Source organism: Psammomys obesus, unplaced genomic scaffold, assembly GCF_907164565.1.
Source record: "Psammomys obesus unplaced genomic scaffold, mPsaObe1.curated_primary_1811, whole genome shotgun sequence".
Lineage (NCBI taxonomy): Eukaryota > Metazoa > Chordata > Mammalia > Rodentia > Muridae > Psammomys > Psammomys obesus.
The window spans coordinates 4,685,787-4,707,778 of NW_026585626.1; the positions used below are offsets into that span (position 1 = coordinate 4,685,787).

At 50.8% G+C, this 21,992-nt stretch overlaps 2 protein-coding genes across 2 annotated transcripts; one reads left to right on the plus strand and one right to left on the minus strand.

The window, feature by feature from the left end:
- Positions 1-612: 612 nt before the first annotated feature.
- On the plus strand, positions 613-4,319 carry Slc35b2 (solute carrier family 35 member B2). The gene is made up of 4 exons (XM_055612610.1): positions 613-727; positions 1,237-1,430; positions 1,584-1,738; positions 2,977-4,319. The coding sequence occupies exons 1-4, from the start codon at positions 717-719 to the stop codon at positions 3,910-3,912; spliced, it is 1,296 nt and encodes a 431-aa protein (XP_055468585.1). The 5' UTR covers positions 613-716; the 3' UTR covers positions 3,913-4,319.
- A 120-nt stretch (positions 4,320-4,439) lies between these two features.
- Positions 4,440-9,889, minus strand: Hsp90ab1 (heat shock protein 90 alpha family class B member 1). Its single transcript, XM_055612597.1, has 12 exons — positions 9,790-9,889; positions 8,563-8,709; positions 8,167-8,373; positions 7,812-7,971; positions 7,453-7,586; positions 7,047-7,355; positions 6,524-6,689; positions 6,137-6,327; positions 5,894-6,041; positions 5,516-5,784; positions 4,898-5,231; positions 4,440-4,804 (listed from the first exon to the last, which is right to left on the minus strand). Exons 2-12 carry the CDS (start codon positions 8,707-8,709, stop codon positions 4,695-4,697), a joined length of 2,175 nt encoding a protein of 724 aa, XP_055468572.1. The 5' UTR covers positions 9,790-9,889; the 3' UTR covers positions 4,440-4,694.
- Between the last annotated feature and the right edge of the window lie 12,103 nt (positions 9,890-21,992).

Genomic DNA, 21,992 nt, shown 5'->3' on the forward strand with positions numbered 1-21,992 from the left:
AAAAAAACTAGCAGGAAGGAGAACAGTGGAATGGGTGGAGGATTTTTTTTTTTTTTTTTTTTTTTTGGATGGCCAAGAGAAGCTTCAGATAGGTTATAGAAAGTGGGATTTAAGATGAGCAAAGAAAAAAAAAAAAAAGAGAGAGAGAGAGAGACAGAGAGCATTGGAAAAGGCTCTGGTGAATTAAAGGAACTGAAAGCAGGACTCCGGGGTAGACGAGTGGGGGCGACGAGGATGCACCAGGCCATGCAGAGCCTCGAAAGTCACCGTCACAGGCAGTAGTGGGGCATGATCACTGACCCAGCCAAAAATGGAAGGAGACTTAATTGCTAGAAAATGGGAAAACTAACAAGAGGGAAAGTACTGGGGTCTCAGATACTCAAGAGTCCGATCCGCTAGGTGGCTTTGGTCATCACCGTGTCTGGGATGTTGAGGGTTGATGGCTCTGTGACGAACCAGGCTGGTAAATAGGGAGTCCCAAGTGGGGTTTCCCAAGGGAACCGGACCTGGTGTGCCTCCGGGCCGCGCGGGGGCGCTGTGGCTGGGGCGCTGCGGAGGGGGCCGAGGCGGGGAGGCGGGAAGAGCGCAGCACTTCCGCTGACTGGCTGGCTGGCTGGCTAGCTGGCTGCTGGAGCGGGCGGCGGAGGGAGCGGAGGGAGCGCGCGGCCCGGGGACTCGCCTTCCCCGGTCCCCCCTCCGCCCCACGCGGCTGGGCCATGGACGCCAGGTGGGGGGGTTCGGGCAGCCATGGCCCACGTGACCGAGACCCCGGGGCCACGTGACCGAGACCCCAGGGCTTGGGAGGCGGGGTGGGGTCTCCCAGCTGCAGACCCGCGTGGCACTGTCGGGAGCCGGTGTGGGTGGGCGCGCGGCATGTGGCCTGCGCTCCTCGGGGAGGCTTCAGGATTGTCGCGCAGAGGGGGACGCGGGACTGTGGCGCTTCGGAGCGGGAAGGGGGGGAGCCCGCCTGTGGCCTGAGCTGCCCGCGCGCTGGAGGGAACAGAGGCGGACCTGTGTGGCTGGGCAGGCGGGGCCGCCCCCGGGAAGGGAGGAGGTTCTGCCTGGCCTGCGCCGGACCCCCCGAGAGAGAGGGAGAGAGAGGCTCTTTGTCCGTCCCGCTGGGCTGCAGCGGAGGGGGCGGGGAGGCCACTGGGCACTTCCCTGGTACAGTACCCTCCGGAGGGCAGAGGGGCTGAAGAGCTGCAACCCTAACCGCCCCTTTGGCTGTCCCTGCAGATGGTGGGCAGTCGTGGTGCTCGCCGCGCTCCCTTCCTTGGGAGCAGGTGGAGAGTCACCCGAAGCCCCTCCGCAGTCCTGGACACAGCTGTGGCTCTTCCGCTTTTTGTTGAATGCAGCTGGCTATGCCAGCTTTATGGTACCTGGCTACCTCCTGGTGCAGTACTTAAGACGGAAGAACTACCTGGAGACAGGTAACGTGGCCAAAGGGAGGGGAAATGAGCTAGGTCCGGTTGCTGGTGTTGACAGACCATGATTTGGGAGGGAGGGAAGCCGGTAGATCAGACAGCGGGGCTGGCTGGCTGCCCTGGAAAGGTGCGGAACTTGACTTTGTATGTCTTTTACAGGCAGGGGTCTCTGCTACCCTCTGGTGAAAGCCTGTGTGTTTGGCAGTGAGCCCAAGGCCTCTGATGAGGTGCCCCTGGCTCCCCGGACAGAGACAGCAGATACCACCCCTTCTTGGCAAGTCCTGAAGCTGGTCTTCTGTGCCTCGGGACTCCAGGTAGGTAGACAGACTCCCCTTCTCTTCCAAGGTTGAGTACAGACAGCCAGGGACTTAATAAAACCAAAGTTGGCCTGCTTACCCCAAAGGTTAGTTGATTTAGGTATGGTGTGTGTCTACACGACACAGACCCATCCTGAAAATGTCAAAAGAAGTGCTCCTTCCCTCCCTTTCCTCCTTCAACACCTGTACTGAAAGTTGCCTATATATACATATATATATTTCACCATATATTTATACATATATATGTATATATGTTTACATGTATATATATGTATGATATCTATCTAGTGTGGAAGATGGCCTGTCTTTACTGTATTTTTTCCTGTGCTTTTATTCTGCACTGTATACTGTGTCTAATACATAATCCCACTGACAAAATTGGGGGGGGGACGCCAAGCATGGTGTCACAAACTGTCATCCCAGCTAACTGGAAGGATGAAGCAGAAGGGTTGTGAGTTGAAGGGCTGCATCTGGTGGTGACACACGCCTTTAATCCCAGTGAGTTTGAGGCCACCCTGGTCTACAGAGTGAGCTCCAGGCCAGTCAGGGCTACCGGAGAAACTGTGTCTCAAAAAGCCAGAAAGGAAAAAGAAAGTCCCAGGCGTGTCTGAGCACTTTTAGTATGAGATTCTGTCTACACATAAAATAAGCCAGGTATTGTGGTACGTTAATCCCAGCACTAGGGAAGAAGAGCAGGTGGGGCTCAGAGTTACCAGCCAGCCTGGTCTATAGAACTAGGGCTGCATGGTGAGATTGTGTCTCAAAGTAATGTAGTAATGGGGGAAATAGCTCTGGGGATGCAAGTTTAGACAGCCATTCAGCCTCTGTGAGTAGGAGGCTATCACAGGGCATTTCAAGTGGGGTCCCTGCTCAGATACATGTTGAGCTGCAAGTGTCCGGCCCCACCCCCCCCCCCCCCGCCCCCAGGCTTCCAAACATTCCAATTTATTTTGAGTTGGTTCAAAATAAAGCGCTTTATATGGTATATGGAGCCAGCTCTAATGGACTCACATGGGCAGGGTTTGGGCCTAAAGTAGGTGTCAGTATGTTTGCAACTTCATGTGATTCCCTGCAAGATGAACTAAAGCTTAGGAAAGAAGCCCCTAGTACAAAGGAACCAAAAGGAATGGTGTCAGTTACATCCTATGCAGTCATTCTGAGGAAGAGGGAAACTGACCTTCTACCTTCTCCTTTTCATGTTTAACTGTCGCCACTCACCACCCTCCCTCTTGCAGGTGTCCTATCTGACTTGGGGTGTACTGCAGGAAAGAGTGATGACCGTCAGTTACGGGGCCACAGCCACATCACCAGGCGAGCATTTCACAGACTCGCAGTTCCTGGTGCTAATGAACCGTGTGCTGGCACTGATCGTGGCGGGCCTCTACTGCGTCCTACGCAAGCAGCCTCGTCACAGCGCACCCATGTACCGGTACTCCTTTGCCAGTCTGTCAAATGTGCTTAGCAGCTGGTGCCAGTACGAAGCACTTAAGTTCGTCAGTTTCCCTACCCAGGTGCTGGCCAAGGCCTCCAAGGTGATTCCCGTCATGATGATGGGAAAGCTGGTGTCTCGGCGCAGCTATGAACACTGGGAATACCTGACTGCTGGCCTCATATCCATTGGAGTTAGCATGTTTCTGTTGTCGAGTGGACCGGAGCCCCGAACCTCTCCAGCCACCACACTCTCAGGCTTGGTCCTCCTGGCAGGCTACATTGCTTTTGACAGCTTCACCTCAAACTGGCAGGATGCCCTGTTTGCCTATAAGATGTCATCGGTGCAGATGATGTTTGGGGTCAACTTATTCTCCTGTCTTTTCACAGTAGGCTCACTACTAGAGCAGGGAGCCCTCCTGGAGGGGGCGCGGTTCATGGGGCGACACAGTGAGTTTGCACTCCATGCCCTCCTCCTCTCCGTCTGCTCTGCCTTCGGTCAGCTCTTCATCTTCTACACCATTGGACAGTTCGGAGCTGCCGTCTTCACCATCATCATGACTCTTCGCCAGGCTATTGCCATCCTTCTCTCCTGCCTTCTCTATGGCCACACTGTCACTGTGGTGGGGGGTTTGGGAGTGGCTGTGGTCTTCACCGCCCTCCTACTCAGAGTCTATGCCAGGGGCCGTAAGCAGCGGGGAAAGAAGGCTGTACCCACTGAGCCCCCAGTGCAGAAAGTATGAGCGGAGTAAAGGCTCCAGCACTCTGGTTCAAGGGCAAATATTTTCTCAGTATACAGCAGAGGACTGGAGTCCTGGGGACAGCCTCTTTTTGCCTTGCCTTAAGAGCCCCACACCTCATGGAAATGAATTATGGGCCTGAGAGGCAATCCAGAGTGTTTGTGCCAGGCCTTTGCTTGTTCCCATTTTTTGTTTTTAACACCCACTCCTTGAGACTGTCAGACACCAACTGGGTAAGAGAAGCACAAGTGTTATCAGGCCAGCAGCCCCCTGGGTGGTTGGTGAAAATGGTGCTGTGTCCGAAGTGACAGAGCCCTGCCTGGCCTACTGGGGCCATGTCCTCCAAGCAAGTTCTGGTACTTTTGCTGGTACACCTTTTGCTCTTATGATTAAACTGCAGCAGTGACTTAGCCCTGTGTTTTGGTTGGCTGAAGGTCTCAAATTGCAGTATTAGAATTTGGAGTTCAAAGTGAACACAATTCAGGTAAAGCCCACAGCATCTTGAGTGTTACAAGGAGAACAGGACTGTATAAAACTGCATCTTCTTTATTTTGCATACTTTTAATTTCAGAACAAAATAAAACAAAAAAACCACAATACACAATACCCAACCCTGCTATTCTGTGGGAGGGGATTTTTCCTGCCTTAAGGCACAAGGCCACAAGGATAGGATAGAAGAAATTCCTCTAGACATGAACAGAGCCAGGTGAGTCAAGGCTGCTGGGGAGCCACAGGGAAAACTATACAGAGGGCACGGGAGGCCTGGGGGGTGGAGGGGGGTGTCTTTAATCCACTTCTTCCATGCGAGAGGCATCCTCATCACCCTCCAGTGGGGGGATCTCATCAGGAACAGCAGCACTGGGCTCCTCTGCTGTCACTTCATCTTCATCGATGCCTAAAGGAGAAACATCAGATTTAAGCTAAATAGCAGTAAGGGTCCAGCCAGCTTAACACCTTGCCCCGTGTAGCTTAGAGTTGCCTAACTCACCCAGGCCCAGCTTAATCATGCGGTAGATGCGGTTGGAGTGGGTTTGGGGATCCTCAAGTGAGAAACCAGAGGAGAGCAGAGCAGTTTCAAACAGCAGCACCACCAGGTCCTTGACCGCTTTGTCATTTTTGTCTGCCTCGGCCTTCTGCCGCAGGGTCTCCACAATGGGGTGGTCAGGATTGATCTCTAGGTGTTTTTTGGCCATCATGTAGCCCATTGTAGAGTTGTCCCGCAGTGCCTGGGCCTTCATGATCCGCTCCATGTTTGCTGTCCAGCCATAGGTGCTTGTGACAATGCAGCAGGGTGACGAGACAAGCCTATTGGAGATTGTCACCTGTGGACAATCAAAAGCAATTACAAAACTTAACCCTGGCTACTATGCGGTTACTATAAAAAATGCGTTTACGAAAGGCAGATGACTAAACCTCTGTGGCTTGGGTCCAGGGAATAAAGGATAACTCGGGCAACACAGCAAGGCCTTCTCTGGCATGTTGATCCCTGCTACTGTGTGTGTATAAGAAAAGCTTCCTACTTCACCAGAAACTGACAGAATTTTGCTGTGGGATGGGCCTAACCTACAGTGCCTACCACTACTTATGGGAGAAAGTTAAAACTCACCTTTTCAACCTTCTTATCCAAGATCTCCTTCATAAGCTTGCAGAGATTCTCAAACTTTGCCTTGCTCTCCTCCATTTTCTTTTTCTCTTCCTCATCCTCAGGTAGCTCCAGGCCCTCCTTAGTCACCGAGACCAGGCTCTTCCCATCGAATTCCTTGAGCTGCTGCACGCAGTACTCATCAATAGGCTCGGTCATATACACTACCTCAAAGCCCCGCTTCCGCACACGTTCCACAAAGGCAGAGTTGGCCACCTGTTCTTTGCTCTCACCTATAGGATTAAGTATGGATGACTCAAAAGACCAAAAAAGGCCTCTTTCCCATCCCCAGTACTCCACACCCACAAGGATAACTTTGACGAGAATGAAGCTCCAACACACCAGTGATATAGTAGATGGACTTCTGTGTCTCCTTCATGCGAGACACATACTCTGACAGGGACGTCATCTCATCTCCAGACTGAGAGGTGTGATAGCGGAGGAGCTCAGAGAGGCGGCGGCGGTTGGTAGAATCTTCATGGATTCCAAGCTTTAAAGAGTAGGGAGAGACAGTCCAACTATAAGCTAGAAAAGTAACACAGTCTACACAAAGAAATTGGGAGAAAAAACACCTTCCCATCTTACCTTTAGATTCTTGGAGAATGCCTCATAAAACTTCTTGTAATTCTCTTTGTCTTCAGCCAACTCAGAGAAGAGCTCAAGGCACTTCTTTACAATGTTTTTGCGGATGACTTTCAGGATCTTGCTCTGCTGCAGCATTTCTCGGGAGATGTTCAGGGGCAGGTCCTCGGAGTCAACCACACCACGGATAAAGTCTGTATGCATCAACCAGAGCAAGAAGCACAGGGATCAGACCTGGTCTGGTTACCAGATTCAAACTACCTAGCCACGTGAAGGTCTGGGGAGCCAGACTATCATTATCTGGACTAAAGACCATCTCAGCTGTATGCTGAAGGTCTAGTAAGTTTGCCTTGCTTGAACTACAAACCCTGAAGCCCTGGAGATACTCACTGAGGTACTCAGGTATCAGCTCATCACAACTGTCCATGATGAACACACGACGAACATACAGTTTAATGTTGTTCTTCTTCTTCTTGTTCTCAAAAAGGTCAAAGGGAGCTCGCCGAGGAATGAAGAGCAGTGCCCTGAATTCCAACTGACCTTCTACAGAGAAGTGCTGAAAGAAACCCATTAGTACATTTTAGGACAAAAGTGCCTCAAGTCTGAGGATCAGACATGACACTGGAACACTTGACTGTACAGTGCCGTGCCTTAATCCTAGGAAAACAACCCTAATACCAATAAACCTAGAAGGCTACTACTAGCAACAATCAGACCCATTAGCTTTCATAGCCACCACCCAGACTCCCAAGAGAAAGGAAAAAGTGAAACCACTGCCAAGCACAGGCCTCTCTGAACAGTTCTCAATGTCATGTGGTTCTGTGGCTTTCAGTTCTTAGCTACTGACCAGTTGTTCCTTATCATCTCCAGAACATTCTATGCACCCCTCCGTTTAGAACATGTAAGCTCTCACCTTAACTGCCAAGTGGTCTTCCCAGTCGTTGGTGAGGCTCTTATAGAATTCACCGTATTCCTCTTGAGTGATGTCATCGGGGTTTCTGGTCCAAATAGGCTTAGTCTTATTCAGCTCTTCCTGATCAATGTATTTCTCCTTAATCTTCTTAGTCTTCTTTTTCTTATCTTTGCCACTGTCATCCTCCTCATCTGATCCCACATCTTCAATCTTCGGCTTCTCCTCGTCATCCTTATCTTCCTCTTCTTTCTCCCCTTTCTCTTCCTCTGCCTCATCATCACTGATCTCCTTCTCTCGTTCTTTCTCCAACTAAATCACCAAATTGAATAGTGAGTTGTGGAGAACACAACACCAGCAAAGCCAGAGGCCATGAGCCAACACAACAGCCTGCCCAGCCCATACTTACATAGAGGGTGATGGGGTAGCCAATGAACTGTGAGTGCTTCTTCACCACTTCCTTGACCCTCCTCTCTTCTAAGTATTCTGTCTGGTCTTCTTTGAGATGAAGGATCACCTTGGTGCCCCGGCCAATGGGCTCACCTATAATGAATCATAGCAAGATATACTAAATACTCAACATAGTGGTGCTTAACCCAACCTGGTTTCTTAAGGCAGGGTTTCTGTGTAACCCTGGCTTGACTGACAACTCATCCACCTGCCTCTGCCTCCCAAGTACTGGGATTAATCACATTTGCCACCCCTCAAACATGTACTTTAAGACTTCTGACTTACTCCCCCCCCCCACAATGTAGACAGCCAACGCACCATGGTCTGCACGAACTGTGAAGGAGCCACCAGCAGAAGACTCCCAGGCATACTGCTCATCATCATTGTGCTTTGTGATCACAACCACCTTCTCCGCTACTAGATAGGCTGAATAGAATCCAACACCAAACTGCCCAATCATGGAGATGTCTGCACCAGCCTGCCAAAGGGTTTTTAAAGTTGAGAGGGCCAGCAAAATGTTTCTGCACAAGTAAAAAGGGTCATCAAGGAGGTCCTCTGCCTTCCACATGTACCCACTGGAAACACCCACCACACACAGACAAGTTTTGGAAAACTACTAAGACAAAAGCAGTAATGAATGGAGAATGGTGTGGATGAACAGCCAGCCACACACCTGGAGAGCCTCCATGAATGCTTTTGTGCCAGACTTAGCGATGGTTCCCAAGTTATTTATGAGGTCAGCCTTGGTCATGCCAATGCCTGTGTCCACCAAAGTCAGCGTGCGCTCCTGAGGGTTGGGGATGATGTCAATTTTCAGCTCTTTGCCGCTGTCCAACTTGGAAGGGTCAGTCAGGCTCTCATAGCGAATCTTGTCCAAGGCCTGTAAATACATACAACAGCCACATTATTCCATCTGTCCAAACACTCCTTTTCTCTTTCAAACTTGTGGCAGATTTTTGGGATCAACTGCTAGATGATCAGTCACTCCCACTAATGCTAGACACACACACACACACACACTCTCTCTCTCTCCCCCCCAAGTCTTAAAAAAATAGAACAAAATACTTACATCAGAAGCATTAGAGATCAACTCCCGGAGGAAAATCTCCTTGTTTGAATAGAAAGTATTGATGATGAGGGACATGAGCTGAGCGATTTCTGCCTGAAAGGCAAAGGTCTCCACCTCTTCCTCGCCATGGTGCACTTCCTCAGGCATCTAAGAATGAAAGGATCATGTATTGCCAAGGACCATGATGGATGCACATTTTAAAACCCAGTTCAACACTACTTTAAACTGGGTAGCATCCGTTCCTAATACTTAAGAACGCCGTTGTTGTTTGTTTTTTATAGTATACTCCAAAACTACAACTGTTTTCATTTGGTAAATAACTAACAGAAACAGCAGCCCCTGTGCGCATACTTGCTGTTCACCCAGCAGGGCAAGGAAAGCCGAGGCTGCAACCGTGGAGGCGCTCAAGGGGCAATTAAACCAGGACAAAGAGGTAAAAAGGCTCTACCGTGACCGCTCACTGCGCACACTTGCACAGGCCCGAGCACAGGCAAAATGGTGGCCCAGGCGTTCAGCGACCCTCGTCACTGCCGGACATGCGTCGGGCAGGAGCCACACGGGGAGGGGGGTGCCGCCGTAACCCTCCCACCGCCCCAGCATCCGGGCAACCGGGGCGGGGCGCCAGAGGCTTCCAGAACAATCTGAGCTCTGGGGAGGGAGGGGAGGGACCTCCGAAGCTCCCCTGGCCTGCCTCCTCCCCACTTCCCCGCCTCCTCCACCGGGAGCGCTGGGAAGATCTGGGAAGATCTGGAAAGCGAACGCGCAGCGGGTCCCCGCCAACCTGCGGACCCCTCCCCAAAATCATGCACGAGGGCGTCCGGGGGAGGCGGACGGGCCGACCTCGCCGGGCCGTGCTGAGTCACGCACGGCGCAGCCCGCCACCGCGCGGACCCTCCGGAGCCTGCAGCCGCGCCCGGAAGTGGAGGGCAAACATGGCAGCGTCCCGGGGCGCCGGCCACCACGTGCGGCCGCCCACCACCCGGCTGGGGACCGCGCCCCCACCTCACGCGCTGCGGAACCCGCCCGCCCCGGAGGAGCCTCGCCTCGCCTCGCCGCGCAAGGACCCCCCCACCGTGGTCCAGCACGAGCAGATTGAGGCGCTCCACGCACGTCACCCCACAGGTCCCCCGGGCGGGCAGGAGCCCCCAGGACAGACGAGGACAAGGGAAGGACCCCCGGGATGGAGCCCCGAGGGAGCGGCCGGGGACAGGGAGGCCGCGGCCTTACCTTGACGGGACAGCCAAACTGGAGGACAGAGCAGGGTGGGCCCGGACCACGTCCGACTCGCACAACAAGCCGAAGCTGCGCGGGGGTGACTCAAGAGAGCTCCCAAACGCCCCCGGCCGCCCTATATAAGGCGAAGCACAGCCGGGGCTCCTCCCTCGGATCCCTCCGCCTTAAAGGAGTGGCAGCCAGCCACGCACCTGCCGCCGCCCGCCCACCTTGACGTCATGGTCGCCGATCGTGGCGGGGGCGGGGGGGAGCGGGCCCCGCGGCCTGCGCTCCGAATCTAGGCCTATTCGGTTCCGCTTCGTTCGGAGCTCTGCATCTGCAGGCCCGGGACGCGGCCCGCGCGAGATGGCCAGGGTGTGTGCATGTGCCGTTAGTGAGGAAGGCCCCACGGCCTCCCCGCTCAGACGCCTCCCCTCCCAAGCGTCCGGTCCTCGGGGACACTCGGAAGAGGACGGAGGTGGCCGTTCCCCATCCTACTAGCGCGCTCCCTACAAGTCGCACATGGACAGAACGGGACGACAGAGAAATGTTTCCTTGTCCGATTTTCAGAAGCCCCCCAACCCCCACCCTCCCGGGGGCTGCGGGAGGCGGAGCCGCTGCAAGCGGGGACCGGCTTCTCCGAGGGGAGGGGCCCGGGCCCGGGCTGGCGGGGACTCTTTGGCGGCTTGCGGCGGAAGGAGCATCCGCGGCGGTGCTGCGATTTCTTCCAGCAGTTTCTAGGCCTGTCTCGGCGGTCTCGACCCCTCCCCCCCCAGGCTCCGCCTCCCTCGCTGCGGCGGGGGCGGTGTCTTCGCGGCCGCCCGGCCGGTCGCTACCTGCTGCTGCGGTCCCTAGGCGATCGTGTCCCCGCCACCCAGCCAGTTCGCCGCACTGTGGGGCTACGGTTGGACGACCCCCTCCACGCGTGACCCTAGGAGGCCCACACGGCTGTTGGGGATGTGGAGCACGGGGTGGACCGCGGAGCGCAGAGGGAGGGAGGGATGGCTGACCTGCTCAGTCACAGGGCATGGGAGCTGCGGGGGTGAGTGACTGCGGACACCTTTCGGTGAACAGAGACGGGGAACCGAACGCTGGGTGGAAGACTCCCCACCCCTCAGCCTCCAAGGTCGCCCACGTACACGGCGCGCGGGGACATGTGCCCTCCCTTTTGTGAGAACAGCAGGCTGTTTCCCAAGCTGTTTTTTTTTTTTTTTTTTTTTTTTTTTTTTGCCCCCTTCCCTACTGCAGCTCTTTGGTCCTACAGAGGAGGGACCCCTTCTTTTCAGATTAGCGGGAGCTCCAGGCATCCGCGTGAAGATGACGGTCACAGGTTCGCCCAGTTCCAGGCTCCAGAACCAAGTTGGGCCACTGCCTCGGCTCTGCCTTCTCGCTGAGGTGACCTGCCATGCCTTGCCTGCCTTGCAGCCGGCAATCTGGCCTTGCCTTTTTCCAAAGCCGCATCTGGAAGCTTGTCGAACTGAACCCTCGAGGAGAGAATGGCCGCACCCCTGTAAATGTTCCTCTGCTTTCTTAGCCCACCCTGGCCAGGATACACACACACACACACACACACACACGCCCACACCTTTGTTCCCAGTGCTTTCGTGAAGCTTATCTTCTCTAATGTGCTTTGATTGTGAAACAGTAGTTCCTTTCTTCATCCTTGCCCCTCTGTCTACTTCATCTGTTGTCACCCCATCCTGAACTGTCTTTATCCTCTCCTTAAATGTAATGTGAGAGAAACCCATAGAGAAGTCAGTGAATGCAGAGACACTGGGTAGGGTTGCCAGCAAGGCCCCAGACTGTTGTGTTGGATCATCCTCTGAAACCAGGAATAACAACAGTCATCATGTCGATAGTCTTTTGCAAGAAGGGCCTAACTGTTCCCTGGGGGTGGAGTATTTATTCACCTAACACAAACCAGGCCCTGGATTCCCCATTTCACATACTGCGTTGACTGCCTCTCCTTTGTGAAGGCTAGGCTGTACATTTCATGGGCAGGAAAATGAAGGGTTCGGTGAATAGTGGCGTCACTAAGCCCAGCGTCCTTCCTGTTCTGCAAGTGGAATGAGGCCAAGAGCATGGGCTCTTCCGGGGACCCAAGTCTGAAGCAGGCCAGGAGCCAGTCCTATGCATGGCTTCCTGTTGGCTGGCTCCTGGGACCTTCTCGGTCGGGAAAAGTTCACTGGACATGGTGGTACACACCTGTAATTCCAGCAGGGGAAGCTGAGGCAAGAGGAGGGCAAGTTATAGGCCTACACGGCCTAAGAGTGAGACCCGAGTGCATTAAAAGGGAAAATTTATTTTGCATCAACAGATTCCTTTTACTCTGCTAGGTGTGGTGGCACATGTCTGTTCCTATTAGGGCGCTTGAGGCAAGAGGATGCATGTAATTACAAGTCCAGCCTGACCAATACAGCCTGGACAGTACCAAACCAGTTAAGGGTTACATAGCAGACTCTGTCTCCAAAACTGAAGGGGAAGACGGTTACTAAAGGAGCATGATGACTCAGTGGGTAAAAACATTTGCCCTTGTCCTGCAGGCCTGACAGCCTAAACCTGAATTTGAGCCCTAGATCCCATGGTGAAGGAGAGATCTGACTCCTGAAGTTGTCTTCTGACTTCCGTTTATACACTGTAGTGCCCGTGTGCCCATACTTCACACACACAAACACACACACACAGTTGTTTGTGTGTGTGTGTTTGTTTGTTTGTTTGTTTGTTTGTTTTTTTAGACAGGGATACTCTATGTAGCCCTGGCTGTCCTGGTACTCTAGAAACCAGGCTGGCCTCAAACTCAGAGATGTGCCTGTCTCTGCCTTCTGAGTGCTGGGATTAATGGTGTGCGCCGCCACCACCTGCCCCCTCCCCATCTTATACATGATAAATTATCTCTTTGTGTGGTGGGGGATCAGGGTTCAAGACAGGGTCTTTCTGTGTAGCCCAAGAATGTGCTGTCCAAGAATGTGCTTTGTAGACCAGGCTGGCCCAGATTTTTTAAAGACAGTTTTGCTATGTAGCCTTGGCTGTCCTGGAACTCACTCTGTAGACCAGGCTGGCTTCGAACTCAGAGATCCTCTTGCCTCTGCCTCCAAGGGCTGGAATTAGGAGTTTAAAGGAGTGTACCATCACATCCCAGCTAACATTATTTTTAAAGACAGGATGGTGAGATAGTTTCAGTGAATAAAGGCGTTTGCAGGGATGACCTGAGTTTGAGTCCCAGAATCCACATAAAGAGAGAAATGAATTCACAAAGTTGTCATTTGACCTTCAAGGCGCCACGGTATGCACCGACCCACCCATCTTTCTCACACATACAATAATATACCTTAAAAACTGTGTGTGTGTGTGTGTGTGTGTGTGTGTGTGTGTGTGTGTGTGTGCTGGAATTATGTGTGAGGGGGTGTGCTGAGGAGCCAAGGGGCTTTGGATCCCCTGGAGCTGGAATTAGAAACAGTTGTGAGCTACCCGATGTAAGTGATGGAACGGAAGACCAAAAAGCACTCTTAACCACTGAGCTATTTCTCTGCCCCCCCCTAAAATTATAAAGTAGAAAGAAAAGGAAAAACAGAAGTGGTCACTGCCTAAAATCCAGCACTTAGGAGGAAGAGGCAGTGGATCTTTGTGAGTTGGAGGCCGGATTGATCTACAGACCAGACACAGATATCACAGTAAGACCCTGAGTTGTTTTTGTTTGGTTGGTTGGTTTAGTTCTCTGGTTTCTCAAGATGAGATTTCTTTAGGTAGCCCTGCCTGTCCTTAAACTCACTCTGTAGAACAGGCTGGCCTTGAACTCAGAGCCACCTGCCTGTGCCTCTTTGCTGGGATTAAAGGCCTGAGTCACCATCTCTTGGCTTGTTTGGTTTGATTTCTTTTCGAGACAGGGTTGGTTTCTCTGTGTAGCCTTGGCTGTACTGAACTCACTTTGTAGGCCAGTCTGGTCTCGAACTCAGTTTGTTGTATTTTAAAATAATGTTTTTTAAAGGAGGGCTGGAAAGATAGCTTGGTGGTAGGATGCTTGCATACCACGTAACACCTTAACAATTAAAAATATTTCCCTCTTTAGTAAGCAGCCTGGGGGAGTCTGTCTGTATCTGATTCCACCCTCCTTTCACTAAGAGACACGCCCAGTGTCTGTGAGTCTTGCCTGAGGATGCTAAGCTGTTCATGGAACCCTCAGACCACATGGGCCCATTACAAACCGAGGATGAACTGGGTGGCCTGAGGGAAGGGACAGACTTAGGGCCTATGAAGTCAGGATAGTGCAGAGGTCTGCTGCCAGGAGAGAAAAAGCCAGGAGCCTCCCAGTGACCTAGAAAGGAAGTCCTTTAGGAAACTGGAGAAGAATTGAAAGTGGCCCTGAAGGCAGGAGCTAGGTTATAAAAGGCTGATGGTACCAGGCTGAGTTCTAATCTGAAGAGTGAGGGTTCTGTTAGAGTCAGCCTTAAAAGCCCCCAAGCTTCCAGAAGCCTGTGTCCCCGCTGCAGAGCTGAAACTACCATTGTTCCTAAGACACTGTTATTCTTGATCAGGCAGAAGCTTCTGGAAGGCGGCCAGCTAAAACAGGTATTTGCAGGTGCTCCTGAGCCCCATACTTGTTTCTCTGACCTGTAGGCAAAGAATTATTTTTATAGTTGTTAGTAAAACTAACAATTTTTACTAACACTCCTCTTCCCCTCCCACTCCTCTTCCCCTTCATTCTCCCGCCTCTCCTCTTTTGTTTTACTTTGACAGGTTTCTCAGTGTTGTCTAGGCTACTCTGCTTCAGCTTCCAGAATGCTGGGCCAAACAAATGTCACCATGCTTGAGTTAAAGATAGTCTTTTGTTTAGTGAAAATGACACTGTGTTTGAATTGTAGCCTCTAAAGGGTTTTCAGTGTCTTTTTTTTTTTTTTTTAATTGTTCTATGTATTCACTTACCTTTAAATTTTATTTAATGTGTATGGGCACCTGCTGGCCTGGCTCTGTGTGCACCATGTGCGCATAGTACCGCTTGGGGCCAGGAGAGGGCACTGTTTCCCTAGAACTGGAGTTGGAGGTTGTGACCCATACCGTGGGCTCTGGGAATCAAACCCCCATCTCATCCAGAGCAACAAGTGTTCTTACCTGCTGAGCCAGCTCTCTAGCAGCCCAAATGAAAATATTTTAAGGCTAGGATGTAGCTCAGCTGGTAGAGAGTGTTCGGCTGGCATGCAGGAAGACCTAGATTGGATTCCTCACTGAATGAACCTTTCGTGGTGGCTCATTCTTATGATTTTTAGCACTTGGGAGATAGAGGCAGGAAATCAAAGTTCATGCTCATCCTTGTACTACATAGAAGCTAGCCTGAACTATCCAAGACCGTGTGTGTGTGTGTGTGTGTGTGTGTGTGAGAGAGAGAGAGAGAGAGAGAGAGAGAAGGAGTCTCATGCTGGAGAGATGATTCAGCAGTTACAGCTTGCTGGTCTTCCAGAGGAACTCAGTTTGGATTCCAACACCCACGTTGAGTAGCTCACAGAGTCCTGTCACTCCACGCGTCAGGGATACGACACCTAAGAAATCAAATACAATCCTTTCCTTGTATTTCTTTGTTGGCCTGGGACTAAACCAGGGCTTCTCTTAAATGCTAAACAGGTCTACCTCTGGGCTTGAGCCACTAGCCCTCTTGAAAGTTCCTACTTATTTAAATCTGTTGGCATGTATGTGCATCTGTGTGTGTGGCTACTCAAATCTATGCCTTCCCAAAGGTGGTCAAATTCGTCAGAGCTGGAGTTACACAGGCAAGACACACGGTTGATTACATGGGTGCTGGGATCCAAAGTCTGGTCCTCATGATTGTACAGCAATTGATCTTCATAGCTGAGCTTGAGGATCGATTGCTTTCATGATGGCCCTAGGCCCTGAAGCAAGTCTGGCCTGCAGACCAAGTTCTGAGCCAGCCAGGTCTATAAGGCTATGTAGTGAAATCCCCAATAGTTGGAGCATTTATAAATATTAATCATATTTTAGACTATACATCAAGTCTCAGCCGGGTAGTGATGGCTCACACCTTTAATCCCAGCACATGTGAGGCAGAGACAGAAGAATCTCTGAGTTTGAGGCCAACCTGGTCTACAGAGCAAGTTTGAGGACAGCTAGGGCTACACAGAGAAACCCTCTCTCGAAAAACCAAAAATAAATCAAGTCTCACATAGGCCTAATACCCAAATTTATCATCCCAGCCCTCCAGAAACTGAGGCAGGGGATTGAAGCAGTTGGAGATGGCTTAACGGTTAATTAAGGTGACTCTTCCGCAAAATCTAAGTTTGGTTCGAAGTATTTTCACAGTGTAAACTCCAGCTCCAAGAAATCCAGCAGTGCCAGAAGAGGGCATCAGAGCAACACTAGAGTTATGGGTGGTAAAAGCAGCCACCCAGCAGGGATGTTGGGAATTGAACCTGGCCTGCTAGAGCAGGGAGCACTCTCCCCTGCTGGGCTATCTCTCTGGCCTCTTTTCTTTCTTTGTTTTATTTATTTATTTATTTATTTATTTATTTATCTGTGCATTTGCCTGCATGTATGTCTGTGTGAGGGTGTCAGATCCCCTAGAACTGGAGTTACAGACAGTTGTGAGCTGCCATGTGGGTGCTGGGGATTGAACAAGGGTCCTCTGGAAGGACAGCCAGTGCTCTAAACCTCTGAGCCATCTCTCCAGCCCTCTTCCTTTGTTTTCTATTTCCTTTAATATTTAGCTCATTAAATTTTCCCAACATGAGAGCTTAAGGCTACACATATTTCAAGACTTTGTTTGATACACCCCATGAGCTTTAGTAGATGACAGAGTGCCCGGAAATGCTGGTCCTCTTACTGCTGTCTCTGAGTGCTGAGATAGAGGTTTCTGGTACAAGGCCTGACTTTTCTTTGATCCAAAGTGCTTTATGCCACTAGGCAGCTCACTGGAGAAAGCCCTTGCCAGGAAAGCCTCATAACCCGGCTTCCATCCCAGCACTCACAGTGGGAGGAGAAAATCAAGTCCCCAAAATTATCCTCTGACTCCAAATGTGTACTGGCAGCCATACAGATACACTAATAATAAAAAAATATATTAAATTTTGTTTTATAGACAGGGACATGCCTGTAATCCCAGCACTCTGTCAGGCTGAGGCAGGTGGATCTCTGTGAGTTCAAGGCCAGCCTGGTCTACAAAGTGAGTCCAGGACCACCAAGGCTGCACAGAGAAATCCTATCTTGGAAAACCTAAATAAATAAGTAAATAGTTTTACATTTTCAAAAAAAAATTATTATCCTTATTATAGACATATAGTGAAGTATGAATTTTATTAGCCCCTATGTATAGATTTTTTAAATGCACATAGGCAAGGTTTTTTTTGTTTTGTTTTGTTTGCTTTTGAAACAGAGTCTTTCTATGTAGTCTTCGATGTCCTGGAACTTGCTATGTAGACCAGGCTGGGCTCAGACTCACAGAGATCCACCTTCTTCTGCCTCCTGGGTGCTGGGACCAAAACTGTGTGCTACCACACCTAGCCTGTTTTGCTTCTATGTATGTCTGTGTGCCAGGAAGGGCAACCAGTGATCTTAACCACTGATCCATCTTTCTAGCCCCATCACTGTCATTTTAAGGCAGGGTCTCACTACGTAGCCCAGGCTGCCCAGGAACTCATGGCACTCTTCCTACCCCAGATTCTAAGTGCTGGGAAAATAAACATGAGTCACTAAACACAAATGAGACTGTTAATATTTGTAATTTTCCCAGCTAAGCTTAAGAAAGTTAATTATTAAAAATAGAAAATTAATTATCTAGTCATTGGGTTAAGTCTATTAAACCAAACCTGCTAAATGCCTTATTTAAAACAGCAAACAAGGAGGTGGAGAGCTGGCTCACCAGTTAAGACCGGAAGTTTAGTTCCCAGCACTCACACCAGGTGGCTCACTACTACCTGTAACTGCAGTTCTGGGTGATCTGACACCTTTGGTATCACACAAACACATAATTGAGAATAAAATAAAAAGAACAGTATGGGGCTGGAGAGACGGCTCAGTGGTCACAAACACTGGCTGCTCTTTCAGAGAACCTGGGTTCAATTCCCAGCACCTACATGGAGGCTCAGAACCATTTGTGACTTCGGTTCCAGGGAATCTGATGACCCTCATCTGGCCTCTGTGGGACCAGCTTAGTATGCATGGGGCACTTACATACATGCATTGAAAATACTTCACAGAGTGTGTGTGTGTGTGTGTGTGTTCCTTTACAATGCTACATGGCGATGGCAATGCATTTTGTGATCCCAGAGGCAGGAGGATGAGAACTTCAAGGTCAGCCTCAGCTATATAATGTTTTTGAAGCCAACCTTAGCTGCATAAGATCCTATAGTTCATAGATGTGTGTATGTGTGTGTGTGTGTGTGTGTGCGCGCGCGCGCGCACGCGCACCAAGTGCAAGCCTAAAATCCTGGCTTCTACCTCAGCACTGCATAAACTGGCAAGGTTGCACAGGGCAGTGATCCCAGCACTCAGGAAATAGAGGCAGAAGGACCAGAAGTTCAGGACAACCCTTAGCTACATAGTGTAAATCAAGGACAGCTAAGACTACATGAGACTGTCTCAAAAAAAAAAAAAAAAAAAGCAGTGTATAGAAAACATACAATCAGGGGTCCCACTTAGTAAGCACTTGCTTGCTTGCAAATATCAGGACTTTAGTTAGGCCTCCAGAACTCACATAGAAGTGTTAAGCATGATGATGATGGGTGCTGGCATAGGCCTTTAATCCCAGCACTTGGGAGGCACAGGCAGACAGAACTCTGGGAGTTTGAGGCCAGCCTGGTCTACAGAGCAAGTTCCAGATCAAAAAAACCCATCTTAGGAAAACAAAAAGACAAACAAAAAACAAAACCAAAAACAAAAAACTGGAGCATCCCAGTCCTGGGGGAGCCTGGGCTTCCTAACTAGTCAATTGTGCCTAACTGGTAAGCTTCAGGCCATGGGGAGATGCTAAAGCAAGTGGAGAGTTTTCCTGAACATGCCACCCCAGATTGCTCTTTGGCCTCTGTGGGCATTCCCACACAGGTGTTACCCCCCCACACACACACAAATACATGCATGTGTTCACATAAACCCATTAAAAAGAAAACAAAACATGCAGGCTACAAAGGAGAAGCTAGCTATTATAAAGCAGAACCAGATATTGACAAATCAGACCAGTTGCAGGGTAGCTGATTGAAGGAGGTGGTTCTTCAGGACTGGTAACGGACTGAGACTGGCAATAGAATCGTGAGGACAGACGTTAGAGGAAGCTTCTATCAAGCCATGGGAACTCTCGTCAGCTGATGGGAAACCAGTGTCACTAACTTTTCTGTTATGTTAAAAATGTGTCAGTGTGGGCTGGAGAGACAGCTCCATGGTTAAGAGCACTGGCTGCTCTTTCAAATGGACCAGGGTTCAATTCCCAGCATCCACATGGCAGCTCACAACTGTCTGTAATGCTGATTTCAAGGGACCTGAAGACTTGTTAAAATTAGTGACTAGCCAAATGGTGGTACTTGCCTGTAAACCCAGCACTCAATGAGGTAGAGGCAGGAGGATGTCTATGAGTTCAAGGTCTACAAAGTGAGTCCAGGACAGCCAAGGCTACACAGAGAAATCCTATCTTGAAAAACACACACACAAAACAAACAAACAAACAAACAAACAAAAAACACAAATTACTGACTAAATCCAGGTGTGGTGGCACAGACCTGTAATCCTAGCACTTGGGAGGCAGAAACTGGTAAATTTCTGTGAGTTTGAGACCAACCTGGTCTACATAGCTAGGTCCAGTACAGCTAGGACTACAAAGTGAGACCATGTCTCAAAGCTAATGATTAGAACTGGGTGCGCAATGTTAGGATGGAGGCAGATGTAGGAGGCAAAGCCTGCCTCACCTACAAAGGAAGCCTCGGCTTCCCCGACTTAGTGAACATGAAGTGAATGAGAGAGGAGGAAGAGGAAAGCCAGCTCAGGCAGGAAGGAGGGAGGAAGGGAAGGAAAGGAGGAGACATAGGGAAAGCACAAGACCCAGCCTGGCCGTTTCACAGGGCGAGTCTTGGAGAAGGTCAAGGCTAAAGGCAGGAAGGCCAGCTGCAGGGGAGGAGAGGCCAAGCCCTTTCTAAGAAAGGAGAGTGTAGGGGCTGAAGGCTGGGCATGGTATGTGCTTGTTATCCCCACAAGTGGAGGCAGAAGGCTCACAGTTGCAAACCAGCCAGGGCTACATAGTGAGCCGGAGGCCAGCCCAAGCTACAACAGTCAGGTAGTAGTTTAGGCTACATAGTAGAGCATTGTGGGGTGGAGGAGTGGGAGCTCCTGACCTGGAGGGAGGCGGAGCCCTGTCTCAGGCAGCTGTGGGCATCCAAAACAGCTGTCCAGCAGGCAGAGGAGTATGTGGGAGATGCGGGGACTGGACTTGGATGGAAGATCCAGGCCTCATCAAGCCGATAGCTAAAGTTATGGGCAAAAACAGAACCACTAAGGGCCGTATGGGTACAAAAGGGACAGGATTTGTAACCCACCCTGGTCTCAAAATACAGAGTTCTCACTAGGGTGCCCCATTAGCACAACCATGACCATCCTTCCCTGTTCCAAGGGCTTGTATCCCGGAGGTAAGCAACCAGACCTGCCGTCTCTTCTACCATGCAGTCCTCTCAGACTTGACCTTCCTCCAGGGCTCCCAACCTCTTCCAGGGACAGTAAAATGTACCCCGAGTGGAGTTTATTCTGGAGCTGACTGGCCAGGGGAGGGACCAGGTGGCACCACACACAACCTACGTAGGGTTCTGCCTGCCACCTGTCTCGCCCCAGGCAGTGGTAATTCCTTTTCAGCACCCAGGTCTCAGCTGGCTGGGTTTCTGAGCTGTTGGCTGTGAGCTCTGTGCCTGCCTGGCTGGCTTCTACTCAGCTACAAGACCGAAAGGGAGCAAGAGTGCTCCCGGGTGGCAGCGATGCATTTCAAGGACCCAAGCTTTTAGCTGGCATGCTGAGAGTTGAGCTTGCCAGGTCTGGAACCTCTGGGCACGTGGAAGGATGGGTGTTCCAGAAGGGCGAAAGATCAGCAATGCCTTCTTTTTGTCCCTCTTCCTCAGAACCTTCCTGCCTCTGTGTGTGGGGGATTAAAGGATTCTCTAGTATCCTGTAGTTTACAGAATTTTTAAAAAAAATATTTGCTTATTTATTTTTGGTTTTTCAAGATAGGGTTTCACGATGTCCTGGAACTTGATCCGTTAGACTAGGCTGGCCTTAAACTCACAGAGATCCACTGCCTCCTGAGTGCTGGGATTAAAGGTATGAGCCACTACGCCCGGCTGCAGAATCTTTTTTGCTTTTTTGAAACAGGGTTTCTCTGTGTAGCCTTGGCTGTCCTGGACTCTATCTGTAGACCAGGCTGGCCTTGAACTCACAGCAATCCACATTCCTCTGCCTCCCGAGTGCGAGGGCTGGCATTAAAGACATGCACCACCACCACCCCGCCAGAACATCGTTTAAACATTTTGCTTTCAATTTTTCTAAAGTAAAGTAGTAGGCACAGCAAGTAATCCCAGCCTGCAGCTACTAGGAGGGCTGTGAGGCAGGGGACAAAAGCGTTGCTTTCCACACCTTACCTCGCCTCCCTGCTTTCCACGAGAGACTCTGAGTCTTGAGCACCTGGGTCTCACAGTCTGACTTCCCCACAAGCAGAGCCCACAATCAAGTGGGGAAGGTGCTCCCACTAGGGGGCCTGGGAACCTGTGACATCAACTTTTCTCAGCTCTAGCAGCCCTCCCCCAACCCCAGCTAGGAATCTTGTGATTCCTAGCTGACTGGATGCAGCAAGAACCCAAGCAGTACGCACTGGAAATAACTAGGCAATCAAGGCTTGGCTCTCAAGCTCCCAGAGCCTGAAGGTGTGGGGGAGGGGAGCAAGTAGCTTAGGTAGACCACTGCAGGATGCTTAGACTCATCCTGGTTACCAGGGGCCTCACGGAGCTAAGGCTCTTATCTTTTTTACCCTGTACCAAGCCTGGACAGATGGCTTTAATTCCCTTGGCAGGTCTTTACTGATATCGCCATTCCCTGGTGAGGAGCCAGAGCCACAGAGAATGAGTGGCTTGTCTGGGTTTGAACAGCTGGGCCCAAGACATACACTCTATGGATCTGAATTCAAGCCAAGTGGCCCCAGCCCCAGCAAAGGCCAAGGAAGAGGTTGCTGCTGTCCTGGACAGAGGCCTTCGCAG